This window comes from Ictidomys tridecemlineatus, chromosome 2 (genome assembly GCF_052094955.1).
Source record: "Ictidomys tridecemlineatus isolate mIctTri1 chromosome 2, mIctTri1.hap1, whole genome shotgun sequence".
Classification (NCBI taxonomy): domain Eukaryota; kingdom Metazoa; phylum Chordata; class Mammalia; order Rodentia; family Sciuridae; genus Ictidomys; species Ictidomys tridecemlineatus.
Genome location: NC_135478.1, coordinates 23494025 through 23515920, shown reverse-complemented (window position 1 = coordinate 23515920; position 21896 = coordinate 23494025). Strand labels below are relative to the sequence as shown.

Sequence of the window (21896 nt, the reverse complement as noted above, 5' to 3'; positions counted from 1 at the left end):
CTGGAATTGCCCACTGGAATAAGGATCCGGTATCCCAAACCTCTGTGAAGTTCTCTGCTATTCACACATTTTGGGAGATGATGTATTTTTTTTATAGTCTCTTTAGACCCTGTTCATCCCTAACCTCAGTGAGGTATTAGGGATGATTCAGTGAGGTCTGAACCAAATCTGCAACTCTTCCTTTGAAGCACAGATCACTTTAAATTTAGATCAGTGGACATCTACCTACTTGGCTTTTGCTCACACTTATATACCTTCCAGTTCAAGTTCTCCTCTGTATGTCCTCTTGCCTTTTAAGTGGATTTCTCAGGTACCATATCTCTTCAAAGCCTTTCTTGATGCTCTCTCCCCATTTCCATTGGTGATATCCTGCTTTTCTGAACTTCTGAATCATTACTGTCTATGAACATCATTTATCAGGCACTTGGGATAAAGAGATCTTGTGTAGATCATCATATTTGTATGATAGCTTCAACGGGATTCTGGAGAATGTGCACTCAAGGATTTTTTGTGAATCTTCTGTCTCTTCATACCTTTACCAATGTGTGCCTAACTAGCCTCTCCATAAACATCAGTGCTTTCAGCTTCCCGAAATGGTCTCAAGCCAGCTTACATAATAAGCACAACAAGAAGTTTGACAATAGATTAGGGACCAATTCTGACATGAAGGTGGATTTGTTCTCTTTTCACTCCACCTTCCTCAGTGCTCGGTTCTACCTTCCTTTGTTAGAGGTTCTTACATGATCTCATAATCTCATGAAGTTTACAGTGTCTGTAGAAGTTACAGTCAGAAAAAGGCCCATAAGAAGCAAAGAGACCAATTTTTTTGTCCCCTCATATATACTTGTAATATCAAGAAATCTTTCCCACATATCCCCTGTGGACATCTCTTTACTTCTTACAGACCTAATTAAGTCACAAACGCTTAACTCAGCCAGTAACTGGCAAAGAGAATAAGATTGGCTTAGAATAATCAGCTGGAATACAGGAGGTATTGGGACATCAGTCAACATGGGCCCTTTGTCAAGGATGATTGTTTCATGTTTATTCTACATTCTTCAAAACGAATTCGAAAGATTTTAAAGATGTACTTGGTGTTCTATTTAGAATTATGATTATCATGAGCAGAATGTTGTCAAAGGATCTAATACATTTGAGAGATATCCACTTTCCCCACCCCACCCCCCTTTTTGGAAAAAAAAAATATCTGAGACTCACCACAAGCTTTCCTATGATCAATATCAAGACAAAGACAATAATGCACATTGGTTTGTTAACTTCTTGCATACATGCCCACATGTTTTCGATCCATTCCCCACAGAGGATGCGGAATACCACTAGGAAGGAGTGGTAAAAATCTCCCATGTGCCAGCGCCGCAAACACGGGTCCTCAGAGACAGAACAGAGGTGTGCACTCTTTTGGCGACAGAATTTAGAGCCAAAAAGCTGCACGCCAACCACCGAGAAAATAAAGATCACGATGGCCAGGACCACGGTCAGATGTCCAAGAGCTCCAACAGAGTGGCCAATTATCTTAATTAGTGTATTTAAAGTTGGCCAGGATTTGGCTAACTTGAAGACCCTCAGCTGTTGAGAAAAAAAAAAATGGAAGAAAATCCAGTTAAGAACAAACTCCAACTGCTCATCTGTAAAGCAAACGACATATTCCTAAATCACAACACTGATAACTTTAAAACTTATTTAAAAGTCAAATCTGTCCTGAACATGGTCACCAACTTCCTGTCCCTTTGTCATTTAAAAATAGAAATATTTCATTCTAATTTTCTTTAATGATAAAGATTTTAGGTTTAGAATGACAATTGAGCATACAAATTTTATTATATAACATGAATGTTTTTGAATTCTAACATACCAGATGTCGGCAAACTCAGGCCCCTGGGCCAATTCCAGCTCATTACCTGTTTTGTACACCTGAGACAAGGATGTCCACTCTCAATGTAGTACTAGAAGCACTAGCCAGAGCAGTCAGGCAAAGGAAAGAAATAAAGGACATCCAAATTGGAAAGGAGGTAGTCAAACTGTCACTGTTTGCAGTTGACATTATTGGATCTACAGAAAAGCACATCTAAGAACACTCTACCAAAAAAAGAGAATTATTTGAAATAGTGAACAAAAGTTACAGGATACAAAATCAATGTAAAAAACTTAGTAGAGTTTCTAAATATCAATAGCAAATTATCTTTTTAAAAAATTAAAGAAACAATCCAATTTACAATAGCTGCAAAAAATAAGTAAAATACCTAGGAATAAATTTAACCAAGGTGTTAAAAGATTTATATCATGTAAATTATTAAAATGTTGATAAGAGGAATTGAAGAGGATACAAAAAATGGAAAGTCAACCTGTGTTCATGGATTGGAAGAATTAATATTGTTAAAATGTCTATACTACCTAAAATGATCTAGAAATTCAATGCAGTCTCTATTAGAATACCAATGATATTCTTTGCAGAACTGGAAAGAATAATTCTAAAATTTGCATGAAACCACAAAAGACTCAAAAGCGTTAAGGCAATCCTGAGCAAAAAGAACAAAGCAGGAAGCATTATACTACCTGATTTCAAAATATACAGCGAAGAGTTAGCAATCAAAAGTACAAAGTGTTGGCATAAAAGCAGACCAATGAAATAGAGAACCTAGAAGTAAATCCATACATCTACGTTCGGCCCATTGGTCTTTGACAAATCTGCTAAAAACACAAATTGAAGGACAATCTTTTCAATAAATGCTATAGGGAAAAATTGGATACCTGTAGGCAGAAGAATGAAGCTAGGTGAATATCTCTTATCATATGCAAACATCAACCCAAACTGGATTAAAGACTTAAGTGTAAGATCTGAAACTATGAAAATACCAGAAAAAAATAAACAAACAAACATGGAAACACTTTAGGACATTGGATTGGGCAAGGATTTTCTGGACAAGACCTCCAAAGCACAGGAAACAAAAGGATTACATCAAACTAAAAAGTTTTTGCACATGGAAGAAAACAATCAACAGAGTGAAGAGACAACCTACAGAATAGGGGGAAATATTTGCAAGCTATACATCTAACAAGATAACAGGAGAATACCGTGGGAGGGCAGGCCCAGCCCAGATCAGCCTACACAAGCCTGCATGGGGACCCAGGCTCACAGTAGGCCTGAGATTCATCCTGCCACCAGCAGACACCTGCCAGAGCCCAGCTCCTGGCATGGGACCACCCCTTTTGACCTGCAGACTACCACAGGAGCTCAGGTCCAGACCAGATCTGCCCTTACCAACTTGCACGGGATCCAGGTCCAGGATCCAAACTGCAAGAAAGGAAGACACATAGACAACATGAAAAACAAGAGAGGAAAGTGCCCCAAACAAATAAGGATACTACAATAACAGTCTATGGATGTCTTTTCCTATGCGATGAGTCTCTTGGAGGCAGAATATTGTTGTTGTTGTTGTTGTTGTTGTTTTTAAATCCAATCTGCTAGTCTATGTCTCTTGACTGGTGAGCTTAGGCCATTAACATTCAGAGTTATTATTGAGACATGATTCGTATTCGCAGCCATTTGTGTTCATTTTGATATTTAACGTGACTTAGTTAAAGTTGATGACATGTCAGAGAAGGAGTTCAGAAGGTTCATAATTAAAATGATCTGTGAATTAAAGAATGACCTAAATGAGCAAATACAGGAAAAAATTGATCACTCCAACAAAGAGATAAGAGAGCAAATACAGGTAGCAAAAGATTACTTCAAGAAAGAGATAGAGACTCTGAAAAAAAAAGTCAGAAATCCTTGAAATGAAGGATACAGTAAACCAAATAAAATCTCAATAGAAAGCATAACAACAGACTGAATTACTTGGAAGAAAGAACATCAGATAATGAAGACAAAGTGTACAACCTGGAAAATAAAGTTGATCACTCAGTGAAGATAGTAAGAAACTATGAAAAGAACATCTAAAAATTATGAGACAGCATCAAAAGATCCAATCTGAGAGTTATTGGGATAGAGGAAGGCACAGAGTTTCAAACCAAAGGAATGCACAATCTCTTCAATGAGATAATATCAGAGATTTTCCCAAGCATGAAGAATAAATTGGAAAACCAAATACAAGAAGCTTACAGGACACCACATGTTCAAAATTACAACAAATCTACACTAAGGCACATTATAATGAAAAGTCTAACATACAGAATAAGGATAGAATCTTAAAAGCCACAAGAGAGAGGAATCAGATCACATATAGGGGGAGACCGATTCTATCTCAGCAGACCCTCAAAGCCAGGAAATCCAGGAAAAGCATGTACCAAGCTCTGAAAGAAAATGAATGCCAACCAAGAATCTTATATCCAGCAAAACTAAGCTTTAGATTTGATGATGAAATAAAAACCTTCCATGATAAATAAAAGTTAAAAAGAATTTACAACTAGGAAACCTGCATTACAGAACATCTCAGCAAAATAGTTCACAAAGGGAAAATGAAAAACAAGGATGAAAATTAGCAGAGGGAGGTATTACGCTAAAGGAAAACCTAATCAGAGGAGAAACTAAGTCACATTAAATATCAAAATAAACACAAATGGCTGCGAATACAAATCATGTCTCAATAATAACTCTGAATGCTAATGGCCTAAGCTCACCAGTCAAGAGACATAGACTAGCAGATTGGATTTAAAAAAAAAAAAAAACAATACTCTGCCTCCAAAAGACTCATCTCATAGGAAAAGACATCCACAGACTGAAAGTGAAGGGTTGGGAAAAATCATACCACTCTCATGGACTATGGAAGCAAGCAGGGTTTTCCATCCTCATATCAATAAAGTAGACATCAAGCTAAAGTTAATCAAAAGGAATAAAGAAGGACACTACATACTGCTAAAGGGAACCATACACCAACAAGACCTGACAATTATAAATATATATGTCCCAAACAATGGAGCATCTACATCCAACAAACTCTTCTAAAGTTCAAGAATCAAATAGACCACAACACAATAATTTTGGGTGACTTTAACACACTTCTTTCACCACTGGATAGATCTTCCAAATAAAAGCTGAACAAAGAAACTATAGAACTCAATAATACAATCAATAACTTAGACTTAACTGACATACATAGATTATTTCATACTTCAACAAGCAAATACACTTTCTTCTCAGTAGCACATAAGTCCTTCTCTAAAATAAACAATTATGCCACAAAGCAACCCTTAGCAAATATAAAAAAGTAAAGATACTACCCTGCATTCTATCAGATTATAGTGGGATAAAATTAGAAATCAATGATAAAATAAGAAATAAAGTTACTCCAACACCTGGAGACTAAATAATATGCTAATGAATGAACAATGGGTTGCAAAAGACATCAGGAGAAGATTTAAAAAAAAATTAGAGGTAAATGAGAACACAGATAAAATATATGAAAATCTCTGGGACACTATGAAGGCAGTTCTAAGAGGAAAGTTCATTGCATGGAGTTCATTCCTTAAAAGAAGAAAAAAATCAACAAATAAATGACTTAACGTTAAATCTCAAAGCCTTAGAAAAAGAAGAATAAACCAACACCAAAAGCAGTAGAAGACAGGAAATAATTAAAATTAGAGCTGAAATCAATAAAATTAAAACAAAAGAAACAATGGAAAAAATTGACAGAACAAAAAGTTTGTTCTTTGAAAAAAATAAGTAAAATTGACAGACCCTTAGCCATGCTAATGAAGAGAAGGAGAGAGAAAACTAAAATTACTAACATACATGATGAAAAAAGGAAATATCACAACATACACTACAGAAATACAGAAGATAATTAGAAATTGTCTTGAAAACTTACACTCCAATAAAATAGAAAATATCAAAGGCATCAACAAATTTTTAGAGTCAAATGATTTGCCCAAATTGAATCAGGATGATACACACAATTGAAACATGTCAATTTCAAGCGATGAAACAGACGACGCCATCAGAAGCCCACCAACTAAGAAAAGCCTAAGACTGAATGGATGCACAGGCAATTTCTAAAAGACCTTTAAAGAAAAAAAGAACTACTATCAATACTCTCCAATTTACTTCAGTAAATAGAAAAAGAGGGAGCACTTCCAAACTCATTCTATGAGGCCAATATCACTCTAATTCCAAAACTAGGCAAAGACACATCAAAGAAAGAAAACTCCAGACCAATCTCTCTAATGAACATAGATTGCAAAAATCTTCAATAAAATTCTGGCAAATCAAATACAAAAACATATCAAAAAGATAGTACACCACCATCAAGTGGGCTTCATCCCAGGGATGCAAGGTTGGTTCAACATTCAGAAATCAATGAATGTAATTCATCACATCGATAGAATTAAAGATAAGAACATATAATCAACTCAATAGATGCAGAAAAATCATTTGCAAAATACAGCACTCCTTCATGTTCAAAACATTAGAAAAACTAGGGATAATAGGAACATATCTCAACATCATAAAGGCTATCTATGCTAAGCCCCAGGCCAACATCATTCTAAGTGAAGAAAAATTAAAGGCATTCCTTCTGAAAACTGGAACAAGACAGGGATGCCCTCTTTCACCACTTCTATTTAACATGGTTCTTGAAACACTGGCCAGAGCAATTACACAGACAAAAGAAATTAAAGGGATACACGTAGAAAAAGAAGAACATCAATTAGCACTGTTTGCTGATGATATGATACTATACCTAGAAGACCCAAAAAAATCCACCAGAAAACTTCTAGAACTATTAAATAAATTCAGCAAAGTAGCAGGATATAAAATCAACACCCATAAATCAAAGGCAGTTTATATCAGTGATAAATCCTCAGAAAGGGAAATGAGGAAAACTACCCCATTTACAATAGCCTTAAAAAAATCTACTTGGGAATCAACTTAACAAAATTGGTGAAAGATCAATACAATGAAAACTACAGAACCCTAAAGAAAGAAATAAAATAATACCTTAGAAGATGGAAAGATCTACCATGCTCTTGGATAGGCAGAATTAATATTATCAAAATGACCATACTACCAAAAGCACTATACAGATTTAATACAATTCTGATCAAAATCCCAATGTCATTCCTCATAGAAATAGAAAAAGCAGTGATAAAATTCATCTGGAAAAAATAAGAGACCCTGAATAGCTGAAGCAATCCTTAGCAGGAAGAGTGAAGCAGGTGGCATCACCATACCAGACCTTAAACTATACTACAGAGCAATAGTAATAAAACAGCATGGTATTGGCACCAAAACAGACTGGTAGACCAATGGTGCAGAATAGAGGACACAGAGGCTAACCCACAAAATTACAATTATCTTATATTAGACAAAGGCTCCAAAAACATGCATTGGAGAAAAGATAGCCTCTTAACAAATTGTGCTGGGAAAACTGGAAATCTGTATGCAACAAAATGAAATTAAACCCCTATCTTTCACCATGCACAAAACTCAACTCCAAATGGATGAAGGACCTTGGAATAAAACCAGAGACCCTGTGTCTAATAGAAGAAAAAGTAGGCCCTAATCTCCATCATGTGAGATTAGACCCAAAATTCCTTAATAAAACTCCTTTGGTGCAAAAATTAAAATCAAAAATCAATAAATGGGATGGATTCAAACTAAAAAGTTTTTTTCTCAGCAAAAGAAACAATCTATGAGGTGAATAGAGAGCCTACATCTTGGGAGCAAATTTTTACCCCTTGCACATTAGATGGAGCACTACTCTTTAAAGTATATAAAGAACTCAAAAAGCTAAACACCAAAAATAACAACAACAAATAACCCAATCAATAAATGGCCAAGGACCTTAATAGACACTTCTCAGAATATGATATACAATCAATCAGCAAATATATGAAAAAATGTTCAACATCTCTAACAATTAAAGAAATGCAAATCAAAACTACTCGAAAATTTCATCTCACTCCAGTCAGAATGACAGCTATTATGAATACAAACAACAATAAGTGCTGGCGAGGATGAGGGGAAAAGGTACACTCATACACTGCTGGTGGGACTGCAAATTGGTGCAGCCAATATGGAACTCAGTATGGAGATTCCTTGGAAAACCAGGACTGGAACCACCATTTGACCTAGCTATCCCTCTCCTCCGTCTATATCCAAAGGACTTAAGAACAGCATACTACAGGGACACAGCTACATCAATATTTATAGCAGCACAATTCACAATAACTAAATTGAGGAACCAATCTAGATGTCCTTCTATAGATGAATGGATAAAAAAATGTGGCATTTATACACAATGGAATATTACTCAGCAATAAAAGTGAATAAAATCATGGCATTTACAGGTAAATAAATGGATGGAGTTGGAGGAGATAATGCTAAGTGAAGTTTGCTAATCCCCAAAAACCAAATGCCAAATGTTTTCTCTGATATAAGGAGGCTAATTCATAGTAAGGTAGGAAGAGGGAACATGGGAGGAATAGACAAACACTAGATAAGGCAGAGGGGTGGGAGGGGAAAGGAGGGGGCATGGGGTTAGAAATAATGGTGGATTGTGATGGACATTATTATCCAAAGTACATGTACGAAGACACGAATTGGTATGAATACACTTTGTATTCAACCAGAGATATGAAAATGTGTGCTCTACATGTGTAATATGAATTGTAATGCATTCTGCTGTCATACATAAATTTTTAAAAATTAACACAAAAAAAGAAAAGATATACAAACTCAATAGTAAAAAAAATCATCTAATTTAAAAGATCAAAATAGACATTTCTCAGAAGTAGACATACAATGGCCAACAACAACAAAAAAATGCTGGGCATCACTAATCATCAGGAAAATGAAATCAAAACCACAATGAGCTTTCACCTCACTCTTGCTAGCATAGCTATCATTGTTACTCTGCCCTAATTTTGTACCACCTGAGTAGTCCAGCTAATTTTTATTGGACCCTAATCTTGCTTATCAATGAAGACTGAAGTTGGTTAGTTGAGCTAGCTGAAATCAGATGGATTCAAGAGAGCTAACCAGAGTGGCCCCATCTTCACACTGAATGACACCTCCCCGCCCCCAGCACCATGACAATTGGCAATGGCCCTGACAACAACCAGAAAGAACCATAAAATGAGCAAAAAGGGGGTTGGAGCCCAAATTTCCTGAAAAAATCTCTGTCCATTACCAGAAAACGCATGAATTGGACTTTATTCACCTATCCCTTCCCTCGTTTTTCAAAATCCTTTATCTAAAACCTACCAACCCCAAAGAAGCAGGAAGTTGGTTTGCAAGTTCTCTCCCACTTCTATTCTTAGTCAAGAACACAAGTCTCCTCCCTGCTTGTGGGTGCTCATTCTTGTTATTGGTTCTATGATTCCAAGAGAGAAAAAAAGCCCCAGCCTTTGGGATCAAACTTGGTAACATTTTCAAAGAGGCAAAAGATAACAAGTGCTGGTGAGTATGTGGAGAAAAGGGAACACTTGCATATTATTGGTGGGAATATGAACTCATACACTCACTATGGGAAAACAGTATAGAGACTACTAAAAAAAAGAAAAAGAAAGAAAAGAACTACCATATGATCCAGCAATCCCACTAGTGGGTATATATACAGTATATCAGGAAATGAAATCAGTTTATTGAAGTGACGTCTGCACTCCCATTTTCATAGCAGCACTAGTCACAAAAGCCAGATAAACATATAAGTGACCATCAGCTAGCAAACAGATAAAGAAAATGGGATGATGTGTTCTGAGACAGCACCTGGGGGCAGCACGCATCCCTCTCACGGGCTCTATAGTCTTCACCCCATTGATGAGTCCACAATGAGAGAAACAGAGTATTGCCGGGGTTGTGCAAAAATGCAAGAAACAAGAGTCCTGACCATGGGAAACACATTTTTTAATCTAATCACCTAAAGGTCATCTTGGTGAGGGGATGAAATAGGGGTTCATTTGAGAGAAGACTCCCTGAGATTTCCAAGGCTATTACAATTTTGAGTGTCAGGAGGAGTACAAATTATGTTCTAGGGTTAAAGTTAAGATGAATTAAATTTTAGTCCAAGTTAGTCATTGAACTTACTCAAGACTCTTCAATATGGATGACTAAGTGGGATGCAGTGAAATAAGAAAGTGCCTTACCACTCTGAAGGAACGCAAGAATGACCACTTTGACCCTTGAAAGAAGACTTCTGCAACACTCAGGAGAGCTACGATGCTATCAAAAATGTTCCAGCCTTGGCGAAAGTAGTGGTATGGATCGAGTGCAATGATTTTTAGGCACATTTCTGCTATAAAAATGCCACTGAAAACCTGTAGTGAGACCAAGAAGAATGAGAAAAGACACACTTTTAAGAATGGTCCCCTGGAATTACAGAGGTTACAAAGAAATAAAAAGTACTCTTGTGATTGATACAATGTACTCTGAAGTCTAATCAACAGAACCCCTTATTGTGGTACCTTTGCTCTTCTCAGTCATTGTCCATGGTGTTATCAAGCTCACAGACATCAGGATGGAAAATGAATGTTATTTCCTATTGTGTTGAAAAAATAAGGTGAAACTAGATCCTTGGCTTTAGTTGGGTGGTAGAAAATGTCAGGCAATTCTTGGGCTGGGGTTGTGGCTCAGCGGTAGAGCGCTCGCCTAGCATGAGGAAGATGAGTGAGGCACTGGGTTCAATCCTCGGCACCACATAAAATAAAATAAAGGTTAAAAAACAATTCCTCTTAAAAAAAAAAAAAAGAAAATGTCAGGCAATTCCTCCTCTGCATTATCCTTACCAATTAAAAACTCCCAAATTAGAAGGGACAGGGTAAGACAGGGTGAACAGCTGCTCCAAACACTCAGGATAAACAGTCTAGGAAGAGTTTACCTAACCATTCAATCACAACATCTTGATATTAAAAAAAAAAAAAAGTTTTTGTTTTTTAGAGTGGCCCAGAGCAGAGAATTAGAAAACACCATCAGGCATACAAAAATGTCTTTGAGCAGCCCAATATATGGGATAAACTGGTTGAGAATCCAGTATTATTTAAAATAAATGCTTCATAAGTCTTTAAAATTTTGATTTTTACATTCTTAATTAAAACAATTTGCCATAAAAAACATAAATAATTAAATCTCCTTATTAAAAGTAGTAGATTGTTTTTATAAACAATGTAACGATTTGTTATTATGAAAAATATGTCTAAACATGGTTATAGTTGAAAGGATTAGTGAATCAAAATAAAACCTTCAAAACTCACTGAGAACACAGGGCTTTTCATCTCATAACAAAATATCAGAGAATAAAAAGGAGGGCTAAGAGTTATAAAAAGTGCCATGTGTGTTTCATAAGCAAAAATAAATTGTTTTGTTTTTGTCTCTGATAACTAAAGAAATATAAGCTTAAGAAGTATGTAAAATGTTGACTAAGTAGTAGCCAAATAAAACTAAATATATCTTCCAATCTGTGCATAAGATAAAGCAAACCATTTCTTCATAACAAATAGCACATTATCTCTCTCACACACACAAACACATATATAAAACACACACACTAATAAATATAAATTGGAAATAAAACAACAGTATGAAAATAATAAAGTAAAATTAAAAGTATTAAATTCTTTGGAAACATTGTAAGTAATAAGGACTCTCTACTGCATTTCTGGATGAAAACCCTGTAAATACAGGGAGATAGTTTAAAACTGCCTTTCAGGTTGGAAAAGTCTAAAACTGGTTGAGATTCCAGTATTATTTAAAATAAATGCTACATAAAGTCTTTAAAATTTTGATTTCACATTCTTAATTAAAACAAGTTGCCATAAAACATAAGTAATTCAATCTCCTTATTAAAAATATCAGATTGTCTGTTTTTATAAATAATGCAATGATTTATTATTATGAAACACATGTCTAAAATAAAATGACCCAAGTTAAATATATATATATATCCATAATATACAGAAAAATAATCCAGTGGGGGGGCCAAGAATATTCAAGTTTATTTCCCTGTTTCCCCTTTAAACTCTGCTGTATGCCCCTTCTCAATGCCAGCACCTGCTGTCCTGAATGGTCATGGACTGCCCCATGCCCACTGTGACTCTCTCTCCTCCTCTTGTCTCCTTAGGCTTTAGTTGTGTAACTCTACAACATCCCAAGATGCAATGGGTCCATTGAATTTGTCAAGCTAATCCAATTTCTGTTTATGGCATCTTGGGAGCTTAATGTATTCCCTGATCGGAACAATCCCTAAACAAGGAGAGTCCAATGCCATAGAACTCCACAGACTAGCATAATCCTGGTCCATCCATTGGAGAAGGGAGGTTTGAATGTGTTTTTTCAAAATCAAGATTCCAAAGCCCTCCCACCCACCAGCACCAGTGAGGGCAACAGATGAGGTGGCTGCCATCTTTGTATTGCATGTCTAGCGAATGTGGGGCACATGGAAGGGAAACAGAAGCTATGTGGACAGTTCTACATATTTCCTGTCTATTTTTAAGAGCTGGGGTGTAGCTACTGAGGGTGTATTTGGAAAACAATGATGTTCCTGGGGGTCCTTCTGCTTCTGAAGAGAGTAAAGAAGAATGTCACTTAATCAGCTAGTTGGTTTCCAACTGGAAAAGGCAGCTTAACCTTAACACTTAGAATCACTATCAGTGGGAAATCTGAGAAAGAAAATAAAATCAACAAACATAAATGCATGCATACATACACATATAATCATATTTCCTGGAAATGTTTTGCAGTGCCAATACGATCATCTTTGCTGATAAGACCATGGATATTGAGTTTCTTCTTTGTATTTCCCTTATTTATATTTTCCTTTAAATTTTTTTAATCATGTACTGCTTTTTAAAATTGGAAAAGTAAATGAAACTTCATGAAGAAAAAAATAGGTGTTCTGGTGAGATTTTTTTTAGCCCATTAACCTATTAATTAACTAAGGTAAAACATCCAATGGCTAATTATTTGTTGTTCCTGATATCTGAGAGACTAATTTTCCCTTGAGAAAAAATGTCTTCCACAAGTGGACAGGCCTTGAAAAGTCTATTCCCCTGTCTTAATTTTCCCAGTTTAACTGAGTCTAGATCCATCCCATGAGAAACCCTGAAAGGGGCTCAAATCTGGAAGCCCACTCTGAATGCTCCACACCTTCTCCCCCCCAGTTTCCAGGTCCTGACCCACCTTCCAGGGAGAACACCTAAGTAATGGCAGCCTTGTTTTATGACAAATGATGTTATGAGTCTCTCTGGGGATCATGGTAGTCAATACCATGGGTCTCCAGATGTGGTTAATATTATCCTAATTATCCCAAATTTTAAGACGTCTACTTGTGCCAGGTGTGGTGGTGGTGGTGCATGCCTATAATACCACTGACTCTTAGGAAGCTGAGGCAGGAAAGTCAAAAGTTTGAGACCAGCCTCAGCAACTTAGCAAGGCCCTAAGCAGTTTAGTGAGACTCCCATCTCAAAAATAAAAATAAAAAGGGCTGGGGATGTGGCTTAGTGGTTAAGCACCCCCTAGGTTTCATCCCTGCTACAGAAAGAAAGAAAACGGGGTGGAGGAGAAATAAAAGAAAAATATTTTTGAAAATTAAGACTCAAAAGCCCTCCCACCCACCAGCACCACAGTGAGGTTGTTTCTGACTTACCACTAGATACGAAAGTGACCTACTACAGAGCTAACATAGGGCCCGTGGAACATTACTAAGACGAACTGGGTAAAAATAAAATCTTGACAGTCATATTTCCCTCTCCTCCACTTACAGGGACCAAAGACCTAGTTTAGGTTAGGCCACTCACAAAATATTTGGATTTTGAAAGAGCTGTAATTCAAAACTGGAAATATACCTTATATTTCACAAAAAGCCTAAATTTACCCAATTTCCGTATTGCAATATGCTCTTCAGATTTGGATCCATATTATGATGCTCCATGGACAAGAAGATGGTGTTGATTATGATGCAGATGGTGATGGCCAGCTCAGTGAAAGGGTCCGTCATCACAAACCTCAGGGCCTTCTTAACGCACAGCCACCAGGGACTGCAGTTCCACACGAGATATCTGGATGCCAGGTTTTCCCCACATGGGAGACAAGGCTCCTGGGATTTTTCTTGTTCTGCAGAAAAAAGAATGAAAGAGTGATTGAGGAGTGGGGTCTGGAGTCTCTGGCTGCTCTTTGCCCGAGTGGATTCCTTTCCCCCTCCTCTCTGGGGTCTCCAGGGATCTGGGTTCAAACAAGGCACTGACTGTGGTAGCCAGAACTAGGCTTTCCAGCCAATCACAGTGCAGAGGAGACGATTTCCCACATACAACTAGTGTGTGGGACAGTCAAAGACATCAAGCTTTGATGCTTATGGAGCCTCCAGGAGCTGGGCTGCACTGTTAGAGGTACAGATGTATACAGATGCGGAAGTCGACACTGACTGGCTGGGAACCCATGAGAAAGATACAGGCACAAGCTATGTCCTCTCAAGACACTATGGTGATGGCTATAAAAGAGGCACTGGGGACTAATCAGGGCTTGGGGGAAGGGTATCTGTAAGCACTTATAAACAATAAAAGGCACCTTAGGAACCGCTTGAGATCAGGCCACCAGGCTTCAGTACCTCTGACTTCTATGGCACCATTTCAGGGCCTACCACAAGCCAAATGAGGCAAAGGGATAGGTTCAAAAGTGGCAAGGGACTCATATGACCCCACCCTTGCAAGGACCTGAACTCTGGCCCCTTAATTGGGGCCCTATTACCTGCTGTTAATAAGGCCATCAGATAGTTCCACCTTGTCTGTAAAGGTCTTCTATTGCCCATAGCAGATTCCTGACTAACTTTAATGACAACTGTCACCTCCTGGATAAGTCAACTCTTTTTAGCTATCAGTGTCACTCAGGCCTCCTGCAACTGCCTGGCCTGCTTGTGAGGCCCCATCTGTGCTCTTGGTCTGAAGTCTCATCCTACGTCTAACTAGTTCTCATCACTACCCAAGGGCCCACTCAGAGTGGCACTCAGTTAAGGGAGGGCCCATTTCATCCAAGTCACTTTGCTAACATGTTCCAAGAAGGTACAGGAAGTCCCAATTTGCAGGATGGTACAGTGGGCCTCTTCTATGGAAGGGTTTTGGAGGACTGGAAGGGGGGATGAAGAAAGGACACCATTGAAATGAATCTTTCCCTTGGCCCTGGAGGTGGAACTCACCATGCATGGTGATGGTAAGGATGCTGACAGCACTCAGTGCCCTCTGTCTTTGGAAGGGGTCTCCGTGCTCATCAAACAGGTCCACTGGCAGGTTCTGGGACAATCGTTTGGTTTGCTCTAAAAGAGGTGGCTGGAAGAGAAGGCATGGTGGACCTTCTGAAGGCAGGGGCGGAGGGGGGCGTTCCCCCTCTCCAAAACTTTACAAACTACTTTATCTCAGTGCTACATGCAATGAAGGTGCTCAACAATTTCTGAAGGTCTACTAACTCCATTCTCAAGGTGTGCCAAATGCTCACTTTCCTTATGCCATATTTAACAGATCAGAAAAACACGGTTGGTCCACTCATATTTCTTATTGCCTGCACATTTCCACCGACAGAAATTTTACCTTGGGCTTTATTCAATGTCCACAAAGAGCAGGCAAATTTCTACAAAAGCTAGTGAGGAATGGCTGCTGGTATGAAAGTGGTAAAATGTCTAATTGGGGAACAATGTTTGCAAAGGGCAGAAGTTGGGGATAGATTTACAAAAGTGGATAGGGGCCATATAGTGAAGTTCTTTGAATGGTTGCTTAAATAGATTTTAAAACAGTCACTAAAAAGAATAGTCAGTAAGCTGGCTGCAGTGGTGCATGCCATAAATCCCAGCGATGCAGGAGGCTGAGGCAGGAGGATGGCAAGTTCAAGGCCAGTCTGGATAACTTAGTGAGACCCTGTTTCAAAAATAAAATAAAAAGGGCTGAGCTACCATGAATGTAGCTCAGTGGTAAAGTGCCCCTGGATTCAATCCCCAGTACCAACAACAAAAAAGAACAGTCAAGTTAGCAATTGTACCTCAGTAGTTGAGCACTTGCCTAGCACGCAAGAGGCCCTAGGTTCCATCTCCAGTAGCAACAACAAAAAACAGTCCAATTAAATGTCACAAAATCTGTATACCAAATCTCAAGGACTCTCTCAAGCTATGAACAAGGGCTTGTGGATTCCCATCTTACCTGCAATTCTTAAGTCACTGTAGATCAAAGGATATAAACCTTCTGTTATTCAGGAAAACTCAGAATCCAGAATGGCTTATTTGCCCACAGTTTTGACCAACCAGAGTCTTTTCAATAATTATTCCCAGTTCTTGTTAAGGGGGAGGGATGATTCATCTAAGGTATCTGGGTCTTTGTCGAGTGTTTTGTGAAATGAGGAGAAAACTTTAAAAATATTAAAGGACATATTTGCAGTCTTTTCTTTATATCATTATCTAATAGAAGAAATCTGTCAATCACGAGCCCTGCCCCCATCTCTGCAGCACAGACCCACTGCAGCGGTGGATGGAGTCCCTCTAGCTACTTCTGCAAAGGCCCTGGGCTCCCTTCATCACCCTGTCATCAGGCATGAACCTTCTACCCACACCTCCCTCTGTCCACCTCAGGAGAGTGACTCTTGCCATCCTTTCCTGGATTGTGTCTTCAACATATTCCTCTTCTGATTTTTCTCTTCCTAATTAAGCCGTGTCTTAATATCATCCACCTTAATGATAAGGGTGACTTTTCTACTACATATTCCCTTATCGGCTCCTTTCTGTATAACACACTCACTATCCACTTAACATTCCTGCTGGGATGTCCCATGGGCACCTCCAAATTGGCACATCCAAAACTCAGCTGGCCATCTTTCCCACCCCCAAATCAAGTTTTTTTCCTCTCAGTAAATGACCTTCCATTGAGTCATCTATCCGATACCTAGTCAGGCATCACATCCATGCTCTACTCATTTCAATTGCCAGACTTGATCTATACTTTTCTGCATACTTTTCATGCAGTCTGTTCATCCTTCATCCTCGCTGCCCTAACCATAGTTTCACTCCTATCATCTCTTACTTGGGTTGCTATAGCAACCTCTTAATTCAATGCCTCTAGTCCTGTCTCCCCCCATCTCCTCTCTTCAATGCATCTAGCATTTGAAAACTGTGCCTCTGGTCATCTTACCCTTGCTTAAAATATTTCTGGGCTTCTTACCCCTTGCCCTCAGTGTAAAGGGTGAGCCCACTGGCTTACTTTTCAAGGCCTTTTGTGATCATCCCCTCTTACCACTATAGCTTCTTGCCATTATCTCTGCCTCATCATACACATGTGCATGCAAACACACAACCACACTTACACATTCAAATACATGAAAGTGTTCTAATGAGTCCTGTTCTCCTGCTCACCTTTACTTCTAGGCCTTGCACACATCCCTCTCCCCAGAGAGAGGGATGCTTCTTTCTTCCTTTCACCACCCTTTCAGCTGAGGTACTGTTTTTTGGGAACCTTTTTCTGACTCATTGCTCTTCCTTCCCCCACCTCCAGCTCCCTGCCAAGTCTGGGTTGGTTGTCGGAAACAGATGCATTGAGTTGCTCCATATGACCTTGGGCCATACTAAAGGGCTTTCTCTGGGGATTCAAACTCCCTCTTGCCCTAGGATACAGCAAGTCAGAAGTACAGGTAAATGGTCTCCAGTCCCCAGCAATCTGTAACCAAAGATGGACTGAAGTGGGTGCTCATGTATTCTAACACCCTCGCTCCAGAGGGATTCAACTCCAGCCACCTTCAGTGGTAACTGGCTTGATCCTGCACTTTCCCTGGGAGTTCTCCCCTGAGGATTGAAGAAAAACATCTCTCTGGGATGACTTTCCAAACAATCTACTTGCAACCTAATGTCTTTGGTTTTGCTCCAGAGGGACCCACACTTACACACAAGTAGGAACCGTGCATCTCCAGTACCTACTCCAGTGCCAGGCAAATAAGAAACACTCTAAACAGCTTAAAGAGGTGTTTATAAATAAATGAGTTATTAAATAGACACATAGATACATGAAAGTATGTGCAAAGGGATGAATGGATAAATGAGGAAATGAAGAATGAGTGGATTCCTTCAATTAGATTGTCCATGGACCTGTTCCCCGAACACAGTATTATCAATCCTTTGGACCAGACTTACATTTGAGGGAGCCTCTCCATCAGAATCAGATCCTGAAGTTTTGTCTTTCCTAGACTTTATCTTCAATAAGGACTTCTTTTTCTTATTTCCAAAGAACTTTCTCTTCTTTGGGGAAAAAGACGATGCTTGAAGGGAATTGAGTGAACTTCTGTCAATCCCCATGGCAACCAGAGCCTTAGAAAGTGAACAAAAGCAATTAACCGACACATTATACCTCCCCATAAAACAGTTCAGATGACCTCAGCCTCCGTCGCATCCCCCCTCCCATGGTAGTGATGCATCATTTAGATTGCTCATTGTCTTTCTGGAATATGCCAGCTCTGTCCTTGTTTATCTGGAAAACATGTCCAGATATTTTGCAGAGATTGAAGATGTCAGATGCGCGGTTGGCTCTCACATCTCTGTCACTAACCCTTACCCCATATCCAGCATACACTAGGAACTCAATCAATGCTTATGCCTGAGGTTGCAGATATGAAGGACTTAGAGTGGACTTCCCTCTGACACATCTCTGTAGAGAATGACAAGGCGTATAAAACAAGTCCCTGCCCTGGAAAATCTTGGAATTGAACTGGAAAATGTAAAGACAGCAGAGAAACCATGAGAATGAAGGGGTTTTCAGCAAGGGAGAAGTCATCAGGCCTGTTGTTCCAGATCCCCCTCCTACCCCCAAATAAAGCCCCTGAACCAAAACATCTCCAAATTTCCACAAGAAAGCCTGGCAGAGAGTCTGGATTTATATATTCATAAATTGTCTCTTCCAGCCTATAATTTGAGACATATTCTACAAGGGTCAAAGAGCATCAGTCTCAAGGGCTCTCACCTGGAGAGGGAGCAGCACAACCAGCCCTCGGGGGTTTAAACACAGGTGGAGAAAGCACTGAGATCAGGACCACGGCAGCCTTGAACCTCAGGTCACATTGCCTCTGGGGTCCTTCTGCTGCCTTGTGCAGATCCCACAGTCTTGACCTCCCATACCCCTACCTCCTTTTCCTCCTTTAACAGCTGCTGGGCTTCCTGAAACATTTTTTCCTTGGCCTCAGTCTCTGCAGCTACATTCCTGTTCTGCTCCTCATAAGCCATGGTGACAACAGCCAGGGTTAAGTTAATCAGGTAGAAAGATCCCAGGAAGATGACCACCACGAAGAAGAAGACTGAGTAGATCCCAGAGGTGCGCAGGGTCTGCAAGGAACAGAGCATATGCTTGCGTCTGAAGCCTCTTCCACAGAAGGGTGATCATCACTTCAAGAAAGATGGTACAGCCACAGACAACAGTTCTTTCCCCAGGCCTGGGTGGCTCCACTACCTTAACATCCTCTGCAGCCTCCCAGCCACCCAGTACCTACTGATACCCCGTCTCACAGGAGGGAGGGGCCATGTATACATCCACCCTCAGTGACTTTACTATTTTTGACTTCTCGATGGAATTTGTGTATTTGAGAGAAAGAGAAAGAGACAGAGAGCACTAGTGGTGGAAATTTTGGCAATATTAAGTCTGGAGAGCCATAATACTTGTAGGAAGAGTTTTTAGTTCTGTTTTCGTTTCATTTTGTGCTCTTCTTCCGAATATCACATTTATAATTTTCTTGAAATTTCAAGCAGCACTTCTAAAGCAGAATGTAATAATACAGCTATTAAAGACATCAGGAATCCATGACAAAAATAGGGATGGATGGTAGGTTTCCAATAAATAAATATGTAAATAACGGACACAGGAAGAAAAGGGAAGGGAGGAAAAAGAGAGACTATCAATAGGTAACCTGTCGATAAAGCTTCTCCCAGGAATCTTGAGTCATAAGCCGGAACATGGCAAGAAAAGACCAGCCGAAGTTGTCAAAACTTGTATAATTATTGTCAGGATTAATTCTGGTGTGATTGCACGTAGAATTGTTGGGACAGGATCTAGATGTTGGAAAAAAGGGATCAGAGAAGGTATTACATTCCCCACAGCCCAGTTTCTTCCCCAGGATGTGGTTCTTCAGAGGGCCTTTGGCTCACGCCAGGAAGCCCTGGAGGAGGGTTGGGAGTATTTGTAGAGTGGCCGTCCATCCCTCTGCCAGCCACACCTTCCCGGCTTCACCCTCCTGTGTCTGCTCATGGGCTTCTTTTCCCAATGGATTGATCAATAAATTCATATTAACAAGTTTTTCATTGAAAAATTAAGTGCAGTGACACGGCAATTAAACAATATAAAAGGGCCAATGATATTGTGTCCATCTGTCCCCAGTCCCTCAAGGATTATTTCCTAGCAGCATTTAACAGTTACTTTTGCAACCTGTTAGTATTCTCTGAATATAGAAACACACACACACACACACACACACACACACACACAAATACACAATACAAAGGGGAGCATGCCTTAAACAGTCTCCTGCATCTGGCTTTTTTCTTACAATAATACAGCTTGGAGATTTTTCTATATCAGCATACAGGGAAATATGTCCTTCTCTTCAGATTTATATCATGTTTTTCAGATCTTACAGTCTTATGATTTATATTACTGCTCTGCTAATGATGAATATTTGGGTTTTAAAGGTTAATCGTCTTTTGCTCTTACAAACATCTAGGCAATGAATATCTTTGCCCAATGGTCTTTGCCCATTTTATCATAGCACACACCATTAAATATATCCATGGGATTACAAAGGTATGCACTTGCTTCATATTTAGAAAATGTAGCATTTTGTCACATAAATTTAAAAGACTCCATTCACCAAAGAGCTTGTAATGAAATGTGTGTGCCATTCGCACATACTACAATTCAATGACTTTTAACTCTTTTACATTGTACCTCTAAATATATTGCTTACATTGATAACTGACGTATCAGAATCCCGCCCTGGTGGGTGAGGGTCAGCTCTCCACCATCCCACACCACTTCACTTCTACTCCTATCATTTATCCCAGGAAAATACTGTGGCTCGTGCCGATGGCTCCCCTGAGTGGAGACATTTTTTCCTTGGCTTTGGCAGGCTGAATAGTTTTACTCCCTCATTTTTCTGGAACACATCTCAAGTAGCTTCTTAAGAAGACTGAGTGACCTTTTACTTTTTTTGTATGAACATTGTCATCCCATCTTCACAACTGATTGATAGAATCTCGTAAAAATGGGTTTCCCTTAGAAATATGAAGGCATCCCTTAGCTCTTATCCTGTGCTGATGCTGAGAATTTGGATGCCAATTTCAACTTTGATATCTTTGTGGGTGACTTTCTTTTCCTTTTTGGCTTTAAGAACTTTTGCCCACAAGATCCTGAGATACCAGGACAATGCACTTGGCATGGGCTTTTTCTCTTGGGTGTGTTGGGAACTTCATGGGCACCAAGGGTCTTGCATTCTTAAGTTCCAGAAAAATTCCCTGCTTTTTGTTGTTGTTGTTGTTGTTGATGTTGTTAATATTCTTTTTTTATTGTTCTGTCCTCTATTTCTGGAATTCCTTCTTAGTCAAAAGTTTAGAACTTCTTTATTTTTTTATATTTATTCTTACATTTTCTGTTTCTGTCTTGGGTTTCTACCATCTGAGCTACCTCCTCAGCTTCATCTTTTACACTCCATTGTAGATTTTTTTTTGTAATCACACTTAATTTCTAATTAATTTCTAGTTTTCTGACTATTCCTTTTTCTTAACAAGCCATTTTCAGTTTTATATATGCAGTACATCTCTTTTAATTTCACCAAGGATCTACTTAAAGTTTCTAAAGACCCACTTAGCTCTTTGAATTCTTGTTTTGTCCATAGCCACTTGTTCTGTTTCTTTTTCTGAATCTTCTCTCTGTCAAAGCCTGTCCGC

At 39.0% G+C, this 21896-nt stretch overlaps 1 protein-coding gene across 1 annotated transcript in view; it reads right to left on the bottom strand.

The window, feature by feature from the left end:
- The window catches only part of Scn11a (sodium voltage-gated channel alpha subunit 11), an 86493-nt gene that overhangs the window by 36516 nt on the left and 28081 nt on the right, over positions 1 to 21896 (bottom strand). Inside the window, exons 8-14 of the mRNA XM_078026470.1 lie at positions 19865 to 20006; positions 19089 to 19286; positions 18105 to 18278; positions 15141 to 15270; positions 13827 to 14065; positions 10105 to 10275; positions 1219 to 1587 (exon numbers count right to left, since the gene is read on the bottom strand). Of these exons, the coding sequence (XP_077882596.1) occupies positions 1219 to 1587; positions 10105 to 10275; positions 13827 to 14065; positions 15141 to 15270; positions 18105 to 18278; positions 19089 to 19286; positions 19865 to 20006 (1423 nt within the window). The remainder of the gene's footprint in view (positions 1 to 1218; positions 1588 to 10104; positions 10276 to 13826; positions 14066 to 15140; positions 15271 to 18104; positions 18279 to 19088; positions 19287 to 19864; positions 20007 to 21896) is intronic.